The sequence below is a fragment of the Hippoglossus stenolepis genome, chromosome 18 (assembly GCF_022539355.2).
Source record: "Hippoglossus stenolepis isolate QCI-W04-F060 chromosome 18, HSTE1.2, whole genome shotgun sequence".
NCBI lineage: Eukaryota > Metazoa > Chordata > Actinopteri > Pleuronectiformes > Pleuronectidae > Hippoglossus > Hippoglossus stenolepis.
Genome location: NC_061500.1, coordinates 7,610,003 through 7,634,495, shown reverse-complemented (window position 1 = coordinate 7,634,495; position 24,493 = coordinate 7,610,003). Strand labels below are relative to the sequence as shown.

The 24,493-nt window shown below is 44.3% G+C and overlaps 1 protein-coding gene across 5 annotated transcripts in view; it reads left to right on the top strand.

The window, feature by feature from the left end:
* sh2d3ca (SH2 domain containing 3Ca) overlaps nucleotides 1-24,493 on the top strand; it is a 48,829-nt gene that overhangs the window by 10,818 nt on the left and 13,518 nt on the right. Inside the window, exon 1 of one of the 5 annotated variants that reach the window (XM_035185146.2) lies at nucleotides 3,656-4,163. The exons of 3 other annotated variants lie outside the window; for them this stretch is intronic. In XM_035185146.2, the coding sequence (XP_035041037.1) occupies nucleotides 4,089-4,163 (75 nt within the window). In that variant the 5' untranslated portion in view covers nucleotides 3,656-4,088. Of the gene's footprint in view, nucleotides 1-3,655; nucleotides 4,170-24,493 lie in introns of those variants that run through there. One more of the 5 variants, XM_035185145.2, reaches the window with a different exon arrangement.

Here is a 24,493-nt window from a genome sequence, read left to right as displayed (position 1 = left end):
CAACACGTCTGATCTCCGTCATATTCTCAGGTGCTTCCCCCATTCTGTCCACTTTCTTCAAGGTCAACACGCTCACAGTACACAGGACCGAGAACAATGACGCCTTGATCTCACTTCTTTATTCACGTTAAAAGATGTGTCTAGTTGCCACGGCAACACATCAGCGTAAGTTTACAGTCATGTTTTAGGCGATTAAAGCAAGATGATTTTTAATTGTGCTATTTCACACCTCTGTCTGTGTGCGTGTGTGTGTGTGTGTGTGTGTGTGTGTGTGTGTGTGTGTGTGTGTGTGTGTGTGTGTGTGTGTGTGTGTGTGTGTGTGTGTGTGTGTGTGTGTGTGTGTGTTTGTGGGTGGGCCTCTTTCTCTCCCTGCATCATTATTGCAGACTGATGTTTCAAACAGGCTTTGAAACACATATCTGATGGTTCAATACGGATTACCCGGTTTGTGAGGAGGGTCCACCCTGTGAAAACACACCGATGACAATCAGACACACACACAGATCATTAGCTGTACCCTCAGAACCCCCAGCGGAGCTCCGTCTTTGTTTTAGATGCGCACGTGTGCACACATAGACACTCAAAGACGTGTGTGCACATATAATCTCGAAGTGCCCTCAGTGTGTCTCTTTTCATCTTCTAACACACATGCACAAACACACACACATACACATTTTGCTCTCTCCCTTCTCACACACACCCTTTCTCACTGTCTATATTCACTCTCCTATCTGTGTGTGTGTGTGTGTGTGTGTGTCTCTCTCACACACACACATGCACGCTCCTTTCATTAGCGGGAGGCTTGCAGGCACATGCAGGGATTCTCCATTGTGCTTTCTATCAGCCAGCGGGATGGGGCCGCACTAATTAATATATAACAGAAGACCACCTCCGAGCAGGGGAGGAGATGTAGAGATAGAGGACTGGAGGGAGGGAGAGGTGGAGGGATGTCCGTGGAGGAGAAAAGGGGGGAGGACAGAGGAGAGAAGAGAGGTAAAAGATCAGGGATCAGAGAGGAGGAGGAGGCTGGCAGGAGGAGGTTAGGCCATGAGAGGTCGGGATAAGGAGGAGGGAGAGGTGAGGGGAGGAGCGCGCTGATAAGAAGGGTTTGGAGAAAGGTTGGATTCGACAGGACGAAGAAAAAGAGGGAGACAAGAAACAGGAAGGCTGAAAAGTGAAAGGATAGATTCAACGATTGGATGTTCGAGAAGAAGCAGAAAAGAAAGTGAGGAACAAGGACCTGTACAAACACAGAAACACACCTTTAGCCTGTTAGCCATGTCGTCTGATTCTTCCTTCCACTGTTCGTATTAGTCTCTGTAACGGATCACGATTATTCATGGGTTTGTTGCGTGACGTGAATAAAACTTTAAAACATGACCTCATCCGAGAACATGATTTGTCCCTAAGTTGCACCAGGTAGCTAGATTTTCAACAAAAGTCATGTTTTTTTGTTATTATTCGGACTGAGAGACCCCCAAGTGGCTGAAGTTATATTGCACGTTTAAAAGGATTAGGAGGTGTAATATAAAAACTACATATGTTTTAGGAAGTATAATTTCGTCGAGCGGCTTTTAGCTAATGCACCTTACACAGCAATACATTTTCATTATCACCTGTCTGAGCGGGAGTTACCCCCCCCCTCACACGGCCAACGTTAATGCGAAACTCGGAGCTACGACACACGGTCGACGCTTTAAACTCTGCATCCATCATGTTGTCGTGTGTTTTTCACGTGTGGCGCATGCAGCTGCCAGATGTGTCGTGCCGTATATGTTGTGATTGTTTGGTATTACAGGGGGGATGAAGGGGGAGGGGGGGGAGCACAGGGCCCCTCTTATGAGATTATTTGTGTCCCCACTGTGTAATCTGTCTAATCCAGTGGTGGATGGCTCCAGATTACATTAAGAGGAGTCGCTGCAGTTAATGAATCCATCCTGGTTCTTGTATCGTCTTATCTATCAACCTTTTTTTCCCCTCTTGCCTCTGACCCACTAGCATGCATTCGAGAGGAAGATTAGCAACGTGATCGCTGGCATCATCTGATTCTGTGTGTGTTGTGCGGAGATGACCTGAAAGACACAAAGTCACTACAGGAGTATTTGTCTGACCTGGTGTGTTGCATTTTTCTCTCCTTGTCTGGCAATGTCTCTCTCTCTCTCTCTCTCTCTCTCTCTCTCTCTCTCTCTCTTGATACGTGCTGCCTCCCTGCAGTGGTGCAGACCCAACTAAATGCAGTGTCAGATTTTTTTGGGATGCTGTCAAGGCTCTCGCAGTGTTGCCATGGCGAAGCGTCCTCAATGATGTCACTCACTCAGACCTCTGGAGACACAGCCCCTCCCCTCCTGATATCTCCCTGCCGGTATGTGTGCCTGTGTCCGTGTGTGCGCGTGTGTGTGTGTGTGTACGCGTGTGTGCACGTATGAAATGGGCCGGTGAAAACACTGTGTTATCCTTGAAACACCTGCCTGTATGTTTCAGCTTATAATGAGCTGTCTAGCTGCAGTCTGCATGGCTTTTTAGAGACACATCATTATATTCAACTGCACACACACTGCAGACACACACACACACACACACTGCAGACACACACACACACACACACACACACACACACACACACACACACACACACACACACACACACACACACACACACACACACACACTCACACACAGACACACACACATTTTCACTGCTGTCTAATATATCGTGTGTGAATGTGTCGACGTGTAGGCGAAATAAAAAGTGTGAATATGCAGTTAAGCACGTTAGTATGAGCGTGTGTGTGTACACAATTTTTTGTTACATCTTTAGGATCTTTTCCATCTTACTGACCTTGTGAGGACCATGAGATCTCATGGGGACCAAAGCTTGGTCCTAAAGAAAGAAAGTTGTTTGTGGGGACCAAAATCTGTTTATATAGTCACATTATGAGGACTTCTCTTCCTTATGGGGACAAAAAGCAAGTCCCCATTATGCAAATCAATACATTTAAAGGTGAAGGGTTTAGGTTAGATTTAGGTTAAGGTTTAGGCAAGAAGTAACTATTCTTCAGTTTGTCTCCAGGAAATCAATGTAAGTCTATGTGATGTCCTCTGAAGTCATGGACTGTGTGTGTGTGTGTGTGTGTGTGTGTGTGTGTGTGTGTGTGTGTGTGTGTGTGTGTGTGTGTGTGTGTGTGTATTTTTGGGAGGGGGTGTGTGGGTCCCTGTTGGGGTTGTTTTCTTGGCAAAAGAAAGGTTAGATTCCTTTGGGAGGCTGCATTCCTCCTCCTCCTCCTCCTCTATTCCTCTGCATCTTCTCTCCATTCATCCTCTCTTCTTTTTAATTATCCTTTCTCTACCTCCTCCTCTCTTTTTTTCCTCACTTTGTCCCTGTTCTGCACCCCCTCTGTGACCCCCCACCCGTGTCAAGCATTGTCTCAGTGCGTACAGCGGGGGTCGTGGGTTGGACCGGAGGGTGGGGTTGGGTTTTCTCTGCCTGCAATTCGACAGCAACTCCTCTCCGCTTGTGCCTCCTCGCATGCACACCCCTCCACCATCCCTCCCTCCATGCATCCATCCATCCCTCCCACCCTCTCTCTCTCTCTCTCTCTCTCTCTCCTCCTCTCTGGTCCGCCCTCCCCCCACCCACTCTCCTTTCATCAGCAAAGCAATGAGGTAATCCCTAGCAGCCTCGTGAAGTGCAGCAAGTGCAGGGGGAGGCAGCAGAGGCAGGAGCCGGTGCAGGAGGCAGCAGGCAGCAGGCGCAGGAGGAGATGTCAGGATCTGTGGTATCACTCTCTGCCATCAGCACCAGCTGTTAGCGGCTCACTCCTGTGGCAAATAGCTGATGTGGTTACTGTCTGCAGGCTGGGGCTGTGCTGTTCGCTCTTCAGCTCATAGCCTGGGTTTTTCCTCTTGTAGTGCTGGTGGTACTATGTTGATGGGCTGGTAGCCAGGCAGGGGTGGGACAGGCTCAGTCCAGGCAGGGGCTGCTGGGGCTTATTTTTTTCCCCCCTGGATCGGACACTCTGGGTGGGGGAGAAAGAAGGAGCAGAGGTGAAGTGGAGGAAAAGGTAGCAGAGGAAGGTGTGTGCACTACCATGACGGAGAGGTGTAGTCTGTGGAGTGCCCTGTCGGCTGCAGCATGCTGCTTCTACCGGGGATCCTTCATGCAGGTGCAGGTGAGTGTGCATGTCTATGTGCACATGCATATACATATTCATGTGCAGGTGTTTCTATGTCTTTGCATGTGTCTGCAACAAAGTGGTTCCAGGACTTGATATGTTATTACAAGACACACGCATGCTCTGGATCCAGGTCTTCTTATATTTGGTGCATTCCTCTTTGCACATGTGTGTCTGTGTGTGTGAGAGAGTGTGTCTGTGTGTGTGTAGGTATTTGTGCTAGTGTGTATTTGTGTGAGGTGATTCATTGTCCTGCTTGCCGGCAGTCGGATGAGATCATGCTGAACAGAACTTGGGTGTCAGATGGAGAGTGTTCGAGAGAGGAGAGTTTTGTGTGTGTGTGTGTGTGTGTAGAGTGTGTGGAGAAGCTGTGTGTGTGTGAGAGAGAGAGAGAGAGAGAGGAAGAGAAAGTGTGTGTGTGTCTGATGGGTACAGATTGAAGCAAACAGTATCAGTTTTACTTTGGTCTAATTCTGGCACGGTGCATGAAACCAAATATCCGACCTTTTTGCTGGGACAAAATGACACCCAGTGTGTGTGTGTGTGTGTGTGTGTGTGTGTGTGTGTGTGTGTGTGTGTGTGTGTGTGTGTGTGTGTGTGTGTGTGTGTGTGTGTGTGTGTGTGTGTGTGTGTGTGTGATCCTGTGTCCGTTATACTTGATATCTGATGCTTGTATTTTTAGAATGTCAACTTTTCCAGGGACTAACTAAATGTGGTGTGTTTCAGGGGGCCGCTCTGCTTTCAGTTCGGTTTTATCTGACAGGGTTTGGTTCTTAGTTCTTAGTTTTTAATCTGAGAACGTCCATGAATTCACATGACATCAGTGATAAAAGAGGAGAATACATAAAGGGGATTGGTTATTACTATGAGATAATATGAAATGGTAGAAGATGACGAACAAAAGACTGTATTGCCCGAGGTTATGAGACTACTGGACTCAAGTGCTTGTAGTCGATCATCCACATGTTTCTCTTCTCTTCTCTTCTCTTTGTATCTGAGCAGACTGTGTTGTTATAATTATGGCTTTACTTGAAGGCTGTTTAGTTGTGTTGTGTGTGTGTGTGTGTGTGTGTGTGTGTGTGTGTGTGTGTGTGTGTGTGTGTGTGTGTGTGTGTGTGTGTGTGTGTGTGTGTGTGCGAGTGCGAGTGCAGTAATCCTGATGTCAGGTGGCAACATGTCCCACCTTGTCTCTGGGAGCAGGACGATTCCGCGGTGTCACCCTCTTTGTCGTCATGTTTGTTGCTTTGGTAGTTTTCTTCTAACACCCATCCTCGAAAAGAGATTCTTGTCTTGTCTTTTGTTTATAGAGTGAAATGTTTTGAAGCTCCGAGTAATGAAGTTATTTTAATTAAATCTGCAAATGGGGTTCCTGTGTGGTGGTGGTGTGTGAGCTGGGGTAAATTAATTAGCACTCGCTCAATGGTTGGAGTTAAGTGGGAGCTTTTCTATGCTTGAAAAACTTGGGTTTGTTTACCAACAGTGTGATTTTAGTCTATAGACCGATATTGATTCCCCCCCGATCTGTTGTAATTAAACACAGCCTGACGAACACAGCCCTGTGTGTCATGTAGACCAAACACTGTCTGCTTCCCAGACATGCAGCGCTTGAATCATTAGCCGCTCTGCACATCCAATGTCATATCGACGCTTCTGCTTTGCCTCCAGGGGGTAATCATTACTTCTAATATTGTAGTTTTAGTTTCACATTGAGTACTTTTCTCTCCGACACACACACAAGTGGTGACTGCAGCTTCTTTTATCTGGAAAAAAACGAGGGATTATTCAGCGCCTCACTGGTGTGTGAAAGTGAGGATTCAGGGTTTCTGCATGGCGTTCATAGAAAGTCTCAAATTCAGTCCATCCATCCATTAAGAGTTCTGCTTATCATTTTGAGGGTCGCAGGGGGAGCTGGAGCCAATCCCAGCTGACATTGAGAGACCGTTCACAACTACCGTCAATTTAGAGTCTCAATTTAAACTAAATCCCCAATCTGCATGTCTTTGGACTGCGGGAGGAAGACGGGGGTACCCAGAGAAAAAACAATTTAAACACGGGGAGAAAGACTCCGGCTGAACTGGGACTTGAATCTGGAAACTTCAGGCAACTGTGCTGCCCCTAAAATGCAATACTCCCCTAAAAGACCTAACCTTAAAAAGTTTTAAATGTGTTAAAGTATAAAGTACTAGGTCTTAGAGAGGGAGCTGTTTTGGCAGCAGAATGCGTAGATTGTAATGTTTGTGTGTTGCAGTTCTTTCTCAATGATACAGATATTAGCACGCTGTAATAAATCTACAAACAAGACCAATGTGGAACTAACAACCTAAAACAAACAACCCACTCAGATATCTCAGTGCTGGGAAAGAAGATGGTTACCTGCTGTCTCTACTGGGCTATTCACCTTATCCTCAATTATTTTGAAGTATATGTAATTCTGCACAGAAGCAGAATACCTCCACTTGTTTTCAGCTCATCTGAACTGAGATGAATTTAGATCAGGACTAGTTTTTGTCCCTTATTTTCAGCAGTGAAGCAGTGTTTCGTCACGTTTTACTTACTTTTCTACACAAATGATCTCTGACAAGATAAGATGATACAGATACATCCTAGACTTGATGAGATGGTAACAAACCCAGCGGTTGAACATCTGGCTGCTCTGTATCAATAGTACATTTCCCATAAGATCAAAAATAGAATAATACAATGTATTTTTCATGATGTTATGAGAGTTCATGCTGCGTCATTAGTGGTAAATGCTTTATTTTTCTCTTTTCAAACCTAAAATAATTGACACACGGATGATGGTGTCGATGCAGAGGCAGTGATGTGAGACCTCAGCTCATCAGCTGTATCACTGGCCAGAGATTACACTTAATCCCCGGGTCTAGACTGCAGAATGCTAACTATGAACACACACACACACTCACACACACACACACACGTATGTATTGTGTCTATAACCCAGGGCTTCCAGGGTGGAAAAAAAACTGGGACAATGTACTGTCCGCTTGAACACTCCCACCCCCCATCAGCCCCCAGAAAAAGAGAGACACACACACACACACACACACACACACACACACACACACACACACACACACACACACACACACACACACACACATTACGAACCCACTCCCCTACACTTGGATTGTTTTTTAAGTTAATCCTTTTCCCTCTTTCACCCCTCTCTCTCTCTCACTCTCTCTCTTTCTGTGTGTGTGTGTCTGTGTGTGTCGCCAACTCCGACGCTGTAGCCTCATTCCCCGCTGACCCGAGCAGCATGTGGCAGCCATCATGCCAGCCAGCAGCCGGTCCCTCTGTCCTTTAGAGTTCCAGAGGCCCGACTGTATCTGGGACATTGCTGTTGACCTCTAACCTCACAACATGGCCCCTCTCTGCCATCTAGTCCCGTGCGCCCTGACGTTTCTGTGTGTGCAAAGCGATTCTCAATTATACCTCATGATGACTTTGGAGAGTAAAATGTGCCCTGGCCCCAATTTTACTTCCTTTCTCTGGATTCTCAATGTTACTCAGCCTTTTACCCAGAACAAAAAAAAAGAGATTACTCTGATAATTAAGTCACCATTCTATTTGTTGGTGCGCCACAAGTTGTTTTACTTCCTGCTGCCCGATGATGCCAGGAGTCTTAACTCAGAGAGTCTTTTATTCCCAAAATTTGTGCGTATATGCAGGTTTTTTAAAACTTGTACTTAAACAATAAGTACACGAATGTTCATGGCTGTTAACGCGCCAACGGACGAAAGTTTAATGTGCGTCATAATGTCGTGCCAGAAAAGGTGCAGAGTCAGCATGTAGACTGCCAAAATAAGGAAGAAGAAGAAGAAGTTAGCGTGTTCAGGTGACATGTTGATCCAGAGCCGATAAAAAGCTGCGTCATTTGACCTGGGAGTGAATTTTGATTGTATCCATTCCCATTATGTTAGTGGGTTTTTTGACTAGTGGAGAAGTGGCTGTACAGAGTGTTTGTGTTATATTTGTTGTATTGATTTGTCTTTTAAATCAAATTTGCACTTGGTTTTTAAATGTTGAAAATAACCACTGTTAAATTAACACTTTTCACAGAGTAAAAACTGGAAACATTGAGCCCTATAGTCAGAAATATATCATAAGAGTCAGTTTATTACATACAGAGGGATGAGGTTTCTCAAGAAGTCCTGCAACAAATACATCATACATTTTAAAGTGACCGGCTTTATTACGCTGATGTCCCTTCTGTATGTCTCGTCCACGCTTTATCTTCATTCTCAAGAGTCCGTAATTTAATAACAGACACTAAACCTGCTTGTATTGGTGTAATGTTCTTTCCAGCTTCTCTATATGATGCTTTGATCTTATTAGTTTTACAGTAAAAACTGTTCTCTCCTCTGACATGTGGGATCTATTTCCTGCTGCTCTGCACTTTTAGTTGTTCTTACAAAGGGAAGAGATTGACTGGTTCTAGTCCACTCAGTCAGTCACACAGCAGGTTAGCCAGCAATCAGCTTGTCAGTCAGATCCCCGGGGTCCCAGTGGTTTGGTATTAGCTTTACCCATCACCCCACTCTGTGTATAGTCAGGGCTAAGCTAGCTGTAGGAGATATGGCCCCGCTAATGCCTTTATGTGTGTGTGTCTGTGTGTGTGTGTGTATCGGTCTGTCCGAGCCAGAAAGGGAGCCCAAGCCAATTGGTATGTTTCAGTATTGAAATATTCACCATGTAATCCCCTCTTCTCCACTCCTCCTATCTCTCTCTCTCTCCCTCTCACCCTCCTCCCCAAAGCTTTTCACCACAAATCCTCTTTTGGCGTCCCCGCCTGTCACACCCTGCAGGCTCATAGTGTGAAGGGCAGCTGTGCATAAGTGTGTGTGTGTGTACGTATGTGTGTGTGTGGTGTGTGTGCATGTATGTGTGTGAATGTGTCTAAATTGCCTTGTTTCAGAGTCCATATCCTCATTAGAGCTGTGTGATGTTGTTGGCACTAATTGGGCACGAGCCTGTCTGTGTTTGTATGTCTCAGCTATGTTTCGTGTGTGTTTGATGCTCTAGTTTATTTTGTGAATTAGTTCTTTATTCAAATGTTTTCGGCTGCTCTCTGATTCGTAATATATTCAGTTCAACCGATTTTGAGTGTGTATAGTAATGACAAGAGATGGATTTAGATATGTTGACGGTACGGTCAACATTGACATTAGTTAAAGTTGGCGTAATCAATCAACAATCATTTAGAACAATTTCATTTCATAGATGTTTGTTTTTACAGTTTTTTCCTTCCATTGTTTGTGTTGGTCACTTCAAACAGATCACGATTATTCATGAATAAAACTTTAATGCGTTACCTCATCAAATTTTCATCAATTTCAAGTCCCATGATCCCACGCTGCTTCTCAATGTCATCAATAGGTCCTTCTTATTGCTTTGATTGAGAGACCCCTAGTGGCCAAAGTTTCATATTGAATCTTTAAAGCCTGAAGTTTCCAGCACCTAGTGATTACACTCAAAACAACCCCGGCCAATCAGAAGGCTCCATATAAGTTTCTTCACAAGCTTTTACTGAGAAGGAGCACCAGGAAGTATTTAGTTTGCGTCAGTAGCATATTTAAGAGTTCTCTGCTGTCTCATTGTTCAGCTGTGCTTTGTCCCTGTGACACATTGTTCTCCGTCTCTTCTTTAATCTTCATCTTGGCTTAAGAGCTCAGAGAAATCACTGGGAGTTAAGTGGTCCTTCAGCTGCAGGTCACTATTTGGCAGCTTCCTCTAAAAGGTGGAAGTGGTGCTTTGACTCCTGACGAGACAGAATGTGCATTAACAGAGGTGTTGACATATACGCTTCATTGAGTCTCTTGTCAAACAATGTAAACTTGTTTGCGAGGTTAATCGTACACATAAAGAAAGCTCTGCTCCAAATGCGCTGCGCTCTTTAGTTACAAACACTGTCACGTGAATGGATGGAGCCGGTTGCATGTGTGAGCGTAGTGGAGTAGAAACGTGTCTTCAGGCGCTCCTCGGTTCAGCAAACTCGAGTGCGCAACGTGCTCGCCGTGAAAATGCGAAACAAAAAAAACAAAAAAGGCGGAATTGGTCTCTTCATATCATGACGCTGTAGCCGCGGGCCAGGATCACAGAACTTTCCAGCTCAGTGCTTCATGCAATCATCTGCTTTCTCCCCCCCCCGTCGCGATAGAGGGAAGCTTTAAAACAGAAGAACATGAGAAAATAAACCTATGGAGAACACAGCTGTGCATTTAATAATCACAGTCGCAGTGTTTAAACAACGGCTGCTGGAGGAGAGAGATTCATCTGTAGGAATATCTGCCTGCAGGTGAGCGATGAAGATGCCCTTCGACCTCGCGATATAATTATCGTCTTCTCTCTCAGCGTCTTCTCTCTCTGTGTTCAGGCAATTACTGTGGTGAATATTTACATTTTGCCCTTTTAGCTTTACCTGTATAGACTCTACAGTGTGTATACGGCAGGGATATTCAATTAAAACTCAAGAGAGGCACAGAGAGAGAAGATTTTCCTCAAGCTAAAGTCTGGAACGTGATAATGCATAACTAGCTTTATGATACAATGCAATATATATTGAAATATTAGACGTCAACGGCTCAATGAAAGTATAATGCAATAAATATAATAATATTCAGTATTCTAATAAGAATAAATGCTCTTTTCTAATGTCAAGTATGAATAAAAAAAAAATCTGTTTTCCTCATCTACTTTGCTGTTTTTGGAGCAAACCATGTGAAGTTACTTTTCTCTACTCTTCCTCTTTTGACTGCCTGAGTGGCGTCATATGATTTACAACGCATGGTCTGTAAGTTTCCTGAGCTGCTGACCCAAAGGCAAAGAAATGCTCTGTCAAAATGTGACCATTTTCAACGATTTATTGGTCATCAGTCTGGGTCTGGATAGGATGGTGCCTGGGTCCTAGACCACGGTCCACCTATCGGTGACCTTTGTTCTACAGTGTTAAACCTAATTGCACTTTGTTGTCTTTACTGGATCTAAATTGCCAATAGTTGATTGGTCTTTTCTGTGGATCGAGAGGTTAAACATTTCAAATAATAACTGCCATCGCCTCACAGGGATGTTAATGCTGACAGTTAATCGGTCCTGGACATGAATGGATGCTGCAGAGCACAAACGATCTCGGCTAATGAACGAGGTCTTGATAACTGAACACAACGGTGTAATTTCCCAGAGAACGCAGTGGCCGTTTTAGCACCGTTTGTGTATCACCTCCCATGTGTTCACCATTGATCCATCGCAGGAATATTAGTCTCGTCTCCCTCGTTTCCACACTCTGACTCTTCTTTTATTGCAAGAACAGTCATTCACAGATTCCAATGTGAAGTGTTTTAAGATGAATGAAGTCGAGTGTCTGTGTCTGTGCCTCTACGCCGACACAGTGTGTTTGTGCAAATCAGTCATCTGAAGTCTCTCCACCGGTCTCTCGCTGCGGAAATCGCACATGCCTGTGGATCCGCACGCACACACACGCCATGCACACATATGCTGGGGAAGACACAGCTGAGAGGGAGCGTGTGGCAGCGAAGGGATGCGGAGCAGGAGGTCGGGAATTGTTTGCACTCTTCATCTTTGACCTCTTCCGACCTCGGTAGAAGGCGGAGGGCTGTTTGATGGCAGGCGGCTGCAGCTTTAAAGGTTCACTTCTCCCAAATGGAACAAATGGCTGCTCCGGCACAGGGAGCTCTGCATTGTAAAGCCCATTGTGCAAAAACATCAGGCCTTCTGGTGTGAGATATGAGAGGCACAATGAGTGCAGCAGTTGAGATGCCACTGATTCTTTTGAGATGGTTAAGTTTAGTTAGTAGTAAAGGATTGATCATTATTAGTGGTCTACTTTTAGCTGAATGTATTATGTGTGTGATGATGTGATCGTATATCTTTTCCCCCTACCCTTCTCTTGAGTCTTATTTGCTAATAACTCATTTATTTGAATATAGATCCAAATCTTGTTGTGGAGAATGTACGGGACCACTTTCCATATGGTTTCCCATCTCTCCATGGCTGTGTTTTGCGTTTTACTCTAATTTCTAATAAACCCCATTGGGTAAAGTGTGTTTGAGTTACGGAAGGCCATGGACCTCTGTGGAGTTTTTAATGCATCATTTTCTTTTATGAAAAGACCCAGGGCTGTTAAAGCGTCTCTGGGTGATTTGCGGAGAGCAGCTGAGAATGGCAATGAACACACACATTCTCTCTCACACACACACATACATACACACATACACAAACATACACACCCACAATCATTCACATGTCCATGCCTACACATGTGGCTCTACAGATTAGGCACAGACACTTTTTTCAGCACTCGATTAATCTGATGGTCTCCGAGGTGTCTGACAATTTGCATCTCATTTGCGTTTGTCCTTTTTAACACCTTGAATTATTAATCTCTGATCAGAAATGCCCATTTTCTTTATAATCTATAACCGATTCATTGTTTCAGACCAACTATACATGCACAGGTTAAACAACGGGATGGAGAGGACTTGGCAGCCATTTTCCTAAAGGTGGTGATAACATTTTTTATCATGAAGCAGTTTGTGGTGTTAATGTGAATCAGATACAGATACTGATTAAACATTAAACCCATTTAATTGCCTGATGTTTGATAGCTTTGTTGGGTGTAATTCAATCCTAATTAGATTAATATTTCTGCTAATGGATGCACAGAACTCGTGTCTGCAACATAATCACTGCAGGTTTTAATACACGTGATTATTTTCAGCAGAGGCGACGACACTGTGTTGATAGAACAGTAGATAGCAGCTCTCATTGTTTCTATGCACCAATGGAAGTTTCCATGTATAAACGAGTGATGGACAAGGAGCAGGCAAAGAACCTCCTCCAGCGAGGCAATTCTTTTCTGTATCAGGACATCTTAAATTATATTATTATGGTTCCCCTCAGTGTGTGGTCTCTGGATTTCTATCCATCTATTCTATGTGTGCTGCATACTTCATAGAAACCCGTAACTGCAGTTCATGCTCGAGTACAATCGAGATTCAGGGATTGGTTTTGCATCTTGTGTTCACACGTAGAAGTCTTGGAAGAAATCCCTACAGCTCTACTGGCAATTACAGGCCTGCGAGTGACATCATACACTAAAAAAGTGATGAGTGGGAGGTGTGGGAAGTGAAGAGGGGGAGGGGAGTGCAAAACGCGTAAGAAGGAAAGAGAGAAAGAGGAGGAGGAGAGTGAATGCGCAGCGCTTTGTAACAGGCTATCACGGGCTAATTTCCCATGAGCATCTCTTAGAGGAACGTGTCTAGTGTCTCTCATGGGGGTGTTTACTCTCTCACACACACACACACACACACACACACACACACACACACACACACACACACACACACACACACACACACACACACACTTACTTACGAGCTGTTGCAAGGGCAAGCCTGCTCTCAAAAGGTGTATATGTGCAGATACCAGTGAAAGAAGGTGAGAGAGAGTGTGTGTGTGTGTGTGTGTATCGCTAAGTGAGAGTCCCAGCAAGCAGTAAAAGCTCCATCTGCATCGCCATGACAACAGCCCGGTAACAACAGGGAGACAACACCCATCCTAACCCTCCTAAGTGCCACCAAATGGGTGTGTGCAACTGTGTGTGTGTGCACGCTTGATTACTCGCATATTTGATGGTGTGCATTTTGGCAAATATCTAGTGTGTGTGTGTTTGAGAGAGAGACAGATAGCGTCCAACAGGGAGCAGGTACTGTCTGTGTCTCTGACTGATGGACATGGCCCTAATAGCACTGCCTGTATGCCCCTGTGGAGAGTGGTCGCACACAAACACACACACACACACACACACACACACACACACACACAACATCGCTGCCCCTGTATGAATGGAATTGATACCTCAGCGCCGCTCTCCCGCTGTCTGCCTCAGCCAGCCAGTCGTTCAGCTCGCTGCTCATCCTCCAGGAAGAGATGACATCATCTCTGGCCAATGGCATCATAGCTGTAGGGCGTGCTTCTCTCTGCCAGTCTGCATGAGCAGGGGCGCTGAAGAAGGGTGTGTGTGTGTATGTGCGCTTTGTAATGGCGAGATAAAACTCATTGAAATGCATCTGTGGTCTACCTATGGGATCAAACCGGTCCTCATTTCCATCTCATCATGCATGTTCTCCACTTTCTTTTGTTGCATGCCCTCCTCACTCCTCCCTCTTCGCTCTCATCTTCCTCGCTCGTAACTTGTTACTTATTTTTCTCTTCTCTTTCTCTTTCTTACATCTTCTACTGTATCATTGTCACTATGATCTCATCCCTCTGCATGCGGTATGCTGCTGTGTCAAGGCCTGTCTGAAAGGTCACTGCTTGCACCGTGACAAGGCAAAATGTGTGTGTGTGTGTGTGTGTGTGTGTGTGTGTGTGTGTGTACTGACACAGCAGAGAGTAGGATATCACTGTGACCGAGCTAGAGACAAATGTGTTGACGATACATTGTCCTGCTGTGACCTTCCATCCAAAGTGATTATTTGCATCATAGATTCCCGACATTGTCATTCTAAGTTAAGATAAAGCAAACTCTTAGCTCCAGATTCATGTTTAATGAGCAGAACAGAGCCTGGTATAAATCCTTTCATGTCTTGTTTAATAAATCAGACAAAACATGGATGATTCAGGGACTTTAACTTTCCAAAAAACGATCTCTGGGAACCACATCACAAAAAAGAACAGCTTGTCAGTCTGATAAAAGAAATGTGGTCACAATGTGTTTTCGTCTCAGGACTTGAAGCAGAATTTGGACACACAGTCGCCTCCTCGGGCTCAGAGAAAGTGAGCAGCTCCTCCCAGACACGGAGATCACCACTGTCAGAGTTGTGCATCCTGATCTGATCCCATTTGACTTTTGAGTAAAGCTTGAATTTCCACCTAATCCTTTAACACCAGGTGTAAGCAATGCTGCGTTTTCAAACAGTCGCAGCCGACAAACACACATATGCCTACAATTTAATTAACTTTGTGATGCATGAGGAAAAAACAGACAAAACATCAAAAGCTGTGGTTGTGTTTGTTTGCCAGTGTCCATGTTTTCTGTTTGCTTCCCATTTTCTTGGCTGCGTTTCAGCCGATTAATCCGCTGCTGTCACTCATTGATTAATTCATACGATGCTGTGTCACCATATGTGTTGTATCCATGGTTACGAGGCTGCGGCTTGGGCCTCGTCCTTTGTCGTGCATGTGTGGGTGTGTGTGCATCAGCATATACATCTGATTGTTGTGATATAGGTTGAAGAATATATTGTGCGTCGTTTTGATGAGCCCTTAGACCTTCCATCCATCAGGGGGATGACCTTTTACCCCCAATCGCCTTCAAATTAGCCATTAATGGTTCAGCCGGGAGAAAAGAGGATGACAGTGAGTGGCACAGCCCTCAGGGGGAATTGTGTGTGTCTGTGTGTAAGTGATTGTGTTCTGTCTTTCTGCAGAAATATTGACCGAGCTGGAAAAATGTGTTTTGTTATTTGTGAGCGGACGCAGCGTCGATTTAACACTCCCCATTAAGTTATTTGTCACGATGAGGCCGCATTTAGAAACATTTACTTTTCCAGTATTGCTGACATTCATGATATTTCAACCCTCTGCCCCACCGATCACAAGCCCCTCTCTGAGCTGCCAGAATGAAAGGTTAGATACACGTTTCCAGCCGAGTGAAGAAACTGCCCAAAGCGTCTTTCAGCTGTCCCAGCTGGTCCCGGTCGACATGGACACCGACAGCTCCTGTTTCAATTGAAAACAAAAGAGGATACGTTTTACCATTAGAGAAAAGTTGAGGCTTTAACAGAAGAATATTGGGATTTCATATCTGGACCTGATTTCAAAATAAGGGATACAGAAAATTGTGAAATAAAAGATTTTGCATAAAGCAGATAATTGGCATTGCTTTCATTGAAGGTAAAAAACATCAAATCTGTAGAACTACTGAAGTGAGAAAGTATCTAGATCCATGTAAATACACTTTTAGGAATGATTCATTCAACGTTTACTTTTATATACAGTGTTTTTATATCCTTCCTCCTCCTCCACCTCCTCTGCTTCTCTGTCTCTGTTTCTCTCTCTCTGTTCTGCTGATGGAACAAGGTGATGCCTCTGCTGTTGTGCGGCACCAACACACACTCGCGCGCGCACACAAACAACCACACACTGACAGAGCGGCTGAGTGGGTCGGTGAGGGAAAGTGCACGAAGGGGGGGAATGATATGATGTGCGGTTGAGAGATGGCAGGTTAGAGCACGGGGAGGGAGGGAGGGAGGGAGGGATGGAGCGAGTGATGTGCTGGCAGGGAAGACAGACTGAGATGATTTGGGGTAAAGGAATGGAAGAGGAGAAATGTGATGGAGTGAGTTGGCATATGATGTCATCGCGTCAGATTTGCATTCTGTCTGGTGTCAGCTGTTTTTCAGCTCTTTATCTATTGGATGCAGCTGTAGGAAGTTACACACACAGATGTTAAAGTAGCAGGGGAGCTGACGGGGGGGGAGTCCATTTAATGTGCGGCTCGTTCACACGTACAGATCCTCCGGGGTAGAAGTCTGTAAAGGTGCAGGGCTGCAGTGGAGGACTGGGAGCAGCTTTTATCTGACACATAATGTACAGCCTGCTCTGGGTAACAAACTGCTGCTCCGCCTCTGTGACGCTCAGAGCAGACGCAGAGAGAGATGTGAATCTACCAGCCAGGGACGCACTGCAGAATCTCTTCTCTGGGATGTAGCCACGGTTTGTCCAAAAGTGCAACTTGATTACGGACTCAACCCAATCACTGACTCATGGACATTCAGGGATGGAGCACTGGACTGTGGCCTGTCCAACCAAACAGGAAATGAGACAACCCACCTCCCTGCACTTACTGTTTTAGCTCCGAGGGGCGCCTCCTTTGAAGGACGCTGTCTATGCATAAGACCATGATGGCTGTACTGTAGTATTCTCTTAGGACGTTTGCCAAGGAATCCTGGCCTGAGAAGAATCCCCCATTGGATCCTCCGTTGCTCGGGGAAGGACGCATTTGTCGGTCGCCTTCAAATGCCGCCTCCGAAAGAGGCGGCCCATGAATTGGAACACAGCTATTGTCTTATCTCCAGACATCCCAGCTCTATGGGAGACAGGTAGATGTGTCACAGGATGAGGAGGAAACACAATGAACAAGACGAGTTCAGAGGAAGATAAACATTCAAATAAAGAGTCTCAATATGTCAAGATAAAAGATGAGAAGCGTGGAGAACGGCTTCGGTGTTTGACTAACACAAGGTGGGTGGGGGAGAGAAGGAGTGGAAAATAAAGCAGTGATGTATAGGAAAGCCTTATGATGAGTCAGGTGAGTGTTTCTCCACATCTGAGTGGTCTATAAATTGCACCGCAGCGAGTCAGAGGTGAAGTGTGTGATGCACAGGAAATCAAGCAAAGCAAAGCCTTCACTCCGCTGTGATCACTCTGAGCTCTGACCAGCAGGTAAAGAAGCCAGTTTCAACAAGATCTAAGAGATATATGATAGAACCAAGGATTTATACTATATCATTACTACGTGTGCACTAGTAATGAATGATTTTCCTGTGTGGAGCGACGTCAAAACAAAACTGAGCAGCTGAAACAGAACATGACCACAAGTAAATGTTGTACTCGTCCCAAATCCTCTCAACACCCGGATAACCACACACTGTACTGGGAGTCAATTAAAAGCACGAGTCATGGTAAGAAGAATATAAAAAACGAGGGTGATGAAGTGGGACGCACTTGTTTACGCTGGTGTGGCTCCATGAGCTTTTGTTGTGGTTTTGCTATTGGATTTTAATTAAGTTGGATTGAGGTCATATTTTGGCAGTTAAGTGGATCTAAAGGGTTTTATGGTGTTTGGTTTTAACTCACTGCTTCTTCAGTTTACTGCCTTTGAATCAAAGTTGTGCCGTCTTCATTTAGAGTGAAACAATCAATTATTCCAGTAGAGAAAACTGATGTCTCCAATATAGTGACTGCTACACACAAACACACACACACACAAACCCACACATAATCATACACACAATGGAAAAGCATGATAACTGCTCCCAACCTGCCATTTTTTCCTCTTCATTACACCCCACTGCACATGACGGAGCAAAGCACACATGGGGCACATTAACCTCTCTCTGGCACACACTCACACACACCCATACATTCTTCTTCCTCGGGGGAAACACCAGCTGGGGCACGCAAACTATGGAGTTACCATGGCAACAGCATCTTAGGTGTGGCAGTGCTGAGTCGACAGTACGGAAGTCTGTGTGTGTGTGTGTGTCTTATTTTATGTCTGGCAATGATTTTGTTTTTCGGACATCTGTCTTTTTACTGCCTCGACAGTCTTTCCACATTAGAAACACACAGATATCTGCAGTCAAGCAACACACCACCATACCATAATATGTTGCTAAGGTGAGCTCATTGGAGAAATAAGTCAATAAAGAACATGTGAATCTAGTCGGTACTTGTATGTGAATATCCATCCATCCGTTATTTATACCACTATTTTTTAGTGACGTCTACAAACCAGAGTCTTTAACATGTTCTGTAAACTCAGTCTTGTGGCATTTCATTGCTGCTTCGCCTCTGATATAAATACACAGTGAACTTCCTGTATGTCCAGAGTAGGTGAATTTCTAATTAGAAGATAAACCGAACTGAACAAGCTGAAAAAAGAGTCGCCCTCTGCTGATCATTCGAGAGAATACACGTTTCAGGCCCTTCCGCATTGGCTTCACTTTTCTGGACCTGGAGTCTACGTCCAGTTTTATAAACAGTCTATGGACATAAACCGAACTTAACCAATAACTTTACCAGAAAATTGTGTTCATGTACGATCCCATCGATAAAAGGATAAAACCCAACCACTTAGTCGTCAGCACTCTGCGCTTCAGTCACTGGACGAGCCCCTGTTGTAAAACCGTGGATATGTTTGTGTTTAATTTGTGTGTGTGTGTATCCATTTACAGCAATGCAGGGAGTGTGTGTCTGCATTGCTGTGTCATTAGCGGAGGTATTAAAGTAATTTGAATTGAATTAGGTTCAAGTGGGCTATCTCATTTCATCCGGAGAAATGTCTAATTGAATCTGTGTAACCTCTCTAATCAGTGTCTGGGCGGCACCAACACTCCAGTTGGTTTCTGTAATAACTAAACAAGGCATCACATCGGTTCCTTCAGTATGGGACAATGTCACCTCTATTTTGTACCTGTGTGTACCTGTGTGTAACAGTGTGTGCGTGTGTGTTTGTGTATGTGTGTGCAACCCTGAGTCTTTGTGTATATGTACATCTTTTTCTGATTCTGTCGGTTGTGGGGTTTGTGTTTGTGTGGATACTTTGGGGAACTGAGTGTTTACTCCTCTCACACTCTTCTCTGTGAGTGTGTGTGTGTGTGTGTGTGTAAGAGAGAATATAGCCTATAGGCCTGTTTAGCAGGGAAACTGTGGGGTTAGGAGGCGAGGGAGAGCCGTGCAGTCAGGAGTCGTACTTAACAGTCAGACATCATTAAAATCTTCTCTGCTCCTTTGTGTGTGTATGTGGCCGGTTGTGTGTTTGTGCGTAGCGGCATGCCATGTGCATTTATATCTGCGTGCAATCGTGTTGGTGTTTCTCCGTTTGTTCATGTTTGTGAGGATAAAAACATTTTTATGTTCTTTCTTCCGACTGTGATGTCTCGGATACTCTGTTTTTTTATGTGTTTTTGTGTTTCCCTTCTCATCATCACCGACAGCTCTGTCATGTGCAAACACTCGACAGATTTGAAAAGAACAAGATAAATGAACCCAGAAAGACACAATTAAATTCACAGGAGTGTCGGTGTTGTGGAGACGCACATTAGAATAATATAATACACAACCACAGTCACACACACAGAGGACATTCAGCCCTTTAGGCAGCTGATTGTCAGCATACATCTTTTTGCAAGATGACACACACACACACGGACACACTCATGCTTCACTCATGCTTCACTCTCAGTAATGGTCTCCTCATCAAAGTCCTGATAGATGTTGCTCACCAGGTTGATTAGAGAGAGGAAACGCTTTTTCAGCCAGAAACAAAAAGCAGGAGAAGAGGTGACTCACAGAGGAGGAGACATTAGAGTAAGAACAGCAGAGGCATAGGTCCAAGATGATAGATCGTTGCATTAAGGTATTGCATTTTACAATTAGATTTTGGTTTACAGTTGTAGCCTTAATCTTTTGGCACGATTTGAATCAACCCCATCACTTTCATTAGATGGACGACGGACACTTGAATATACGTCGGTGTGATTAATAACTACCTAAATTAACCCCGACCATCTTTGAGAAAAAATTATTTGGCATGTTTTGACCTTTTATTATGGTCCATGTCCCATCTGCTAATATGGAGGAGACTGGATTAATGACCTGTACACTGCAGCCGGCCACCAGGGGGGGTGATTAAGATGATTAAGATTTGTCTCCACATTTTGGCAGCTGTCATGTCATCCATCATTTTATCCAGTCTATGCTTGATTCACTCGCTGTAATCTCCGTGAACAGACTGTTCTCACTGTCCAGACGCCATAATTCACACAAGAGGAGAGAGGAGTTCATAAAAAAAACGTTGATACGCTGATGAAGGTCACTTTCAGTTGTCACGGCAATTAAGTTTTATGAGCAGAAGACAAGTAACTGCAGACTTTTCTGTTCCCGGGGGTTCGGTCGCTCAGACACGGCGGCCATCGTCCCGTCCTCTGATTGGTTGTGCCTGCAGCCTCAGAGGTTGAAATCTGAATTTGTTTAAACTCTGTCTGTTCGATGCACACGGTCAATTTTAAAGAGTGTTCAGAGGTGTTGCTTCTTTCTCAAATCTCAGTAAATAAAGTTTTGAATCACGGCGGGAATCACGTTCAAAACTAAAGGATACAGACCATGACGGAGCTGCTGGGGAAGTCACAAACATATCGGAGAGAAAGAGAAAAGGAGAGAAAGAGAGACAGAGGGGAAGAGAGAGTGGACCCATGCAGTGCAGAGTGGCACTGTGCTTCCTGCAGTCGCTGTGGGAGTGTAGGTGTGTGTCATATCCTCTTCACCAGCTGTCACTCAATCCAGGGGGTCTCTTCTCCGATACCACTCCGACTGACAGCTCTCACCAGTGTGTGTGTGTCTGTATGTGTGTGTCTGTGACTACTGTATACACACCAGCATCAGCTGCCTCGAGGGGTGATTGTCCTTAGTGTGTGTGTGTTGGTGGGAGACGCTGATTCCTAACGACAGTAGAAGGTCACTGTTATCAGTCTCATATTCTCTGTGTCTCTCTACCAGTCGTGTGGGAGTAGCTGGTTGTCAGATCACATGAGATGTCAACACAGTCATTTTCATGTATGTTTTCCTCTGTATTTATTTATTTATTTGAGTGCTTGTGCATACTACTATAGGCAGTACTTTAAAAATATACACATCATTTTGTGTCTCAGGGTTTCAGCTGTCGGTTTAATATTAAAGGTGAAGTGATGATAGTTTGTGAATTGGTCATTTGCATTGGACACATTTCATTGAGAATGAATTATTGAACAGGATGTAAGTCAACTCTGATCTGTGTCCTCTTCATTATCTAATATATATATATATATAAATAGGTTACCTTTTGCATAATTAACTCATGGTGTGGTTGTCAAAATCTGATTGAATTTGAATTAGGTTTGTACGAATATTCATAAAGGTACAAAAAGTCACATTAAAGAGGTTGGCTTTTTATAAGACTTTAATTAGTCTGGTATTAGTTTCTCATAATCATATAACATTCAAATCACATTTTCTCAAGACTAAATACAGGTGAATGAACATCACCAGCAAACACATGCCCATAAACCACTCCCCAGTATCTAGTCAAAAAATATTGTTTGACATGTAGTAAAAAATCCAAGGTGTCAAATAAACTTTTCAGCGTCCTTGCAAAAGCAATTTCCTTCACTTGGATCCAATGTCATCTTCACCTTGCTAAGTAAAAATAAAGGGTAAATATAAAAAGCCCAATGTTACCAGCACTCCCTCTGCCGCTCATATCATTTTACATGCAAGTTAAAGACCATTATACCCGTGTGAACCAGTGTGAATACAACAGTGGAAATCAGGCTGGAGGGCAAAGAGGGATTACACCAGTCTGGAGAGGGGTGATACCGGCCACGCACATATGTATAAACCCCAGTAAAGTGTGTGTGTGTGTGTGTGTGTGTGTGTGTGTGTGTGTGTGTGTGTGTGTGTGTGTGTGTGTGTGTGTGTGTGTGTGTGTGTGTGTGTGTGTGTGTGTGTGTGTGTGTGTGTGTGTGTGTGTGTGTGTGTGTGTGTGTGTGAAATAGGAGATAGAAGGACTCAAGGGCCTTTCTGCGTTAATCCTGGTCTCCATCACCCCAAAAGAGAGGAGACATGGCGTTTGAGGGGGCAGGAGGAGAAAGACAGGGCTGATGAAAGGAAAGCAAGGTTCCTCAGAATTAGGACCCCTCACGTCATTGTGTGTGTGTGTGTGTGTGTGTGCCTTTTTCCTCCCCCCACTGCCGGCATCACCACCACACAGTGCGTTACCATGACAACGGGGTTAGAGGCTAGCCCATGAGCAGCAAAAGAAAGAAGGTGCATTCTGACATGAGTGAGTGCTGCGGCCTGTTCAGAAAACGCTCCTCTCTGCCTGTTTCATTAATTCCACTGTCTTTGTTTACATGCTGACAAATACCAGAGACTTTACTTTTTCTTTTTTTTTTGTTCCCCCTGTGGGTTTTTATCCAGCTGTTATCTTCCTTTTCATTTCTCATCCATGCTTTGGCAAACTAGTTCAGAGACAAACTACAACATGCTAATTTCTGCAACATTTAAAGGAGACGTGATGCTTTTTCTTTGTTGTTATATAGTTTTTAAAAACCCGGCGATTCAGACAGAGGCTGAAAAGAGGGGCTGCAGCAATGGACAGTTTTCTGAACATTGGAGCACGTAAACCTTCTCAAGTAATGACACAAGTTAACATTATGAACCGGAACATGAGCAGAATCCGTCTCCTTTAAAACTCTACTCCTCTGTGCTCTACTCATTGCACCTCTGCTTGTATATCTCTTGACTTCAGTGAAAACTTGTCTCATCAACTAATGTTCATTAACTTTATTTTATAGCTGTAAACATAGATAGATAATCAATTCAGCACAAAAACACACACAAGTCAACAACATGCTGAAATAAAGCACTGTTTATTTCAGCATGTTGTTGTGTGTGTGTGTGTGTTTCTACATTATATATGTATAAATATGTGCATATATTTGAATTTTCTCCCCATTATCATCCCTTTCATTTATTTTCCTTTTAGGTGGTCCATTTTTTCCTCTTACTGATGTTGAGTGATAACAGAGTCTATTTTAGCCGCGGCGGGTGCGTTGACGAAACCCTCTAATTGGCCCGCTGCGAGGAAAAAAGGGGGCTCAAGCGCGTGTTGGTGTAACTTAGGTGATGGATCACACTGGGTTGTTATCTATAACTCATATTCACACATTCGCACTCTCCTCCATGGCCCCTATAGCCTGTTTCCTGACTCCCCCTTCCATCCATTTAAAGTATATGTTATACCAACTATTATAATGAGTATATCCGAACCAAAAGAGAGCCCCCCATCCATTAATAGTGCCACCCATGTAGAACTCACACATATGCAGTCTATGGATGAACACACACACACACACACACACACACACACACACACACACACACACACGCACACACGCACACACACCAATCTCTTTCCCTCTTTTCACCCCCCTGGGAAAGCAAAGTCCTGCATCAGCTGCTAAATTGCCTAAACTCTCTCATCTGCTAATGGGCTACCTGTCTTCCTGCGTGTCTGCCTCTCTGTCTACATTAATGAGTTTCTGTTCTGTGTGTGTGTGTCTGTGTGTGTCTGCCTCCGTGCCTTCCTGAATGTCTGATGTCCTGTCTTTATGTATCCTGATTGTTTTGTCGTCTGTCTCAGGACGTCTCTGCTGCGTGTCTGCTTCTCTTCCTCTTCCGTCCGTCCATCCGTCTGTTTTTCTGAAAACTGTCTCTATCGGTTTTTTGCCTACACACACATTTCAGATGTAATATGATCATGTGCTTTTTGTTGCTCCTAAACCAATAGGAAATACACAACAAAGCAAATAGGGAAGTCTGCTTATATATGTATTGATATCTCAGTTTCTTCTTTGCAGCTACTTTTACTGTGTGTATGGAAAATAGTACCAGTACTAGTTCCATGTAGAGTAACAACAGTTGTACAAGGAGTGTAATAAAAGTACAAATAGCAT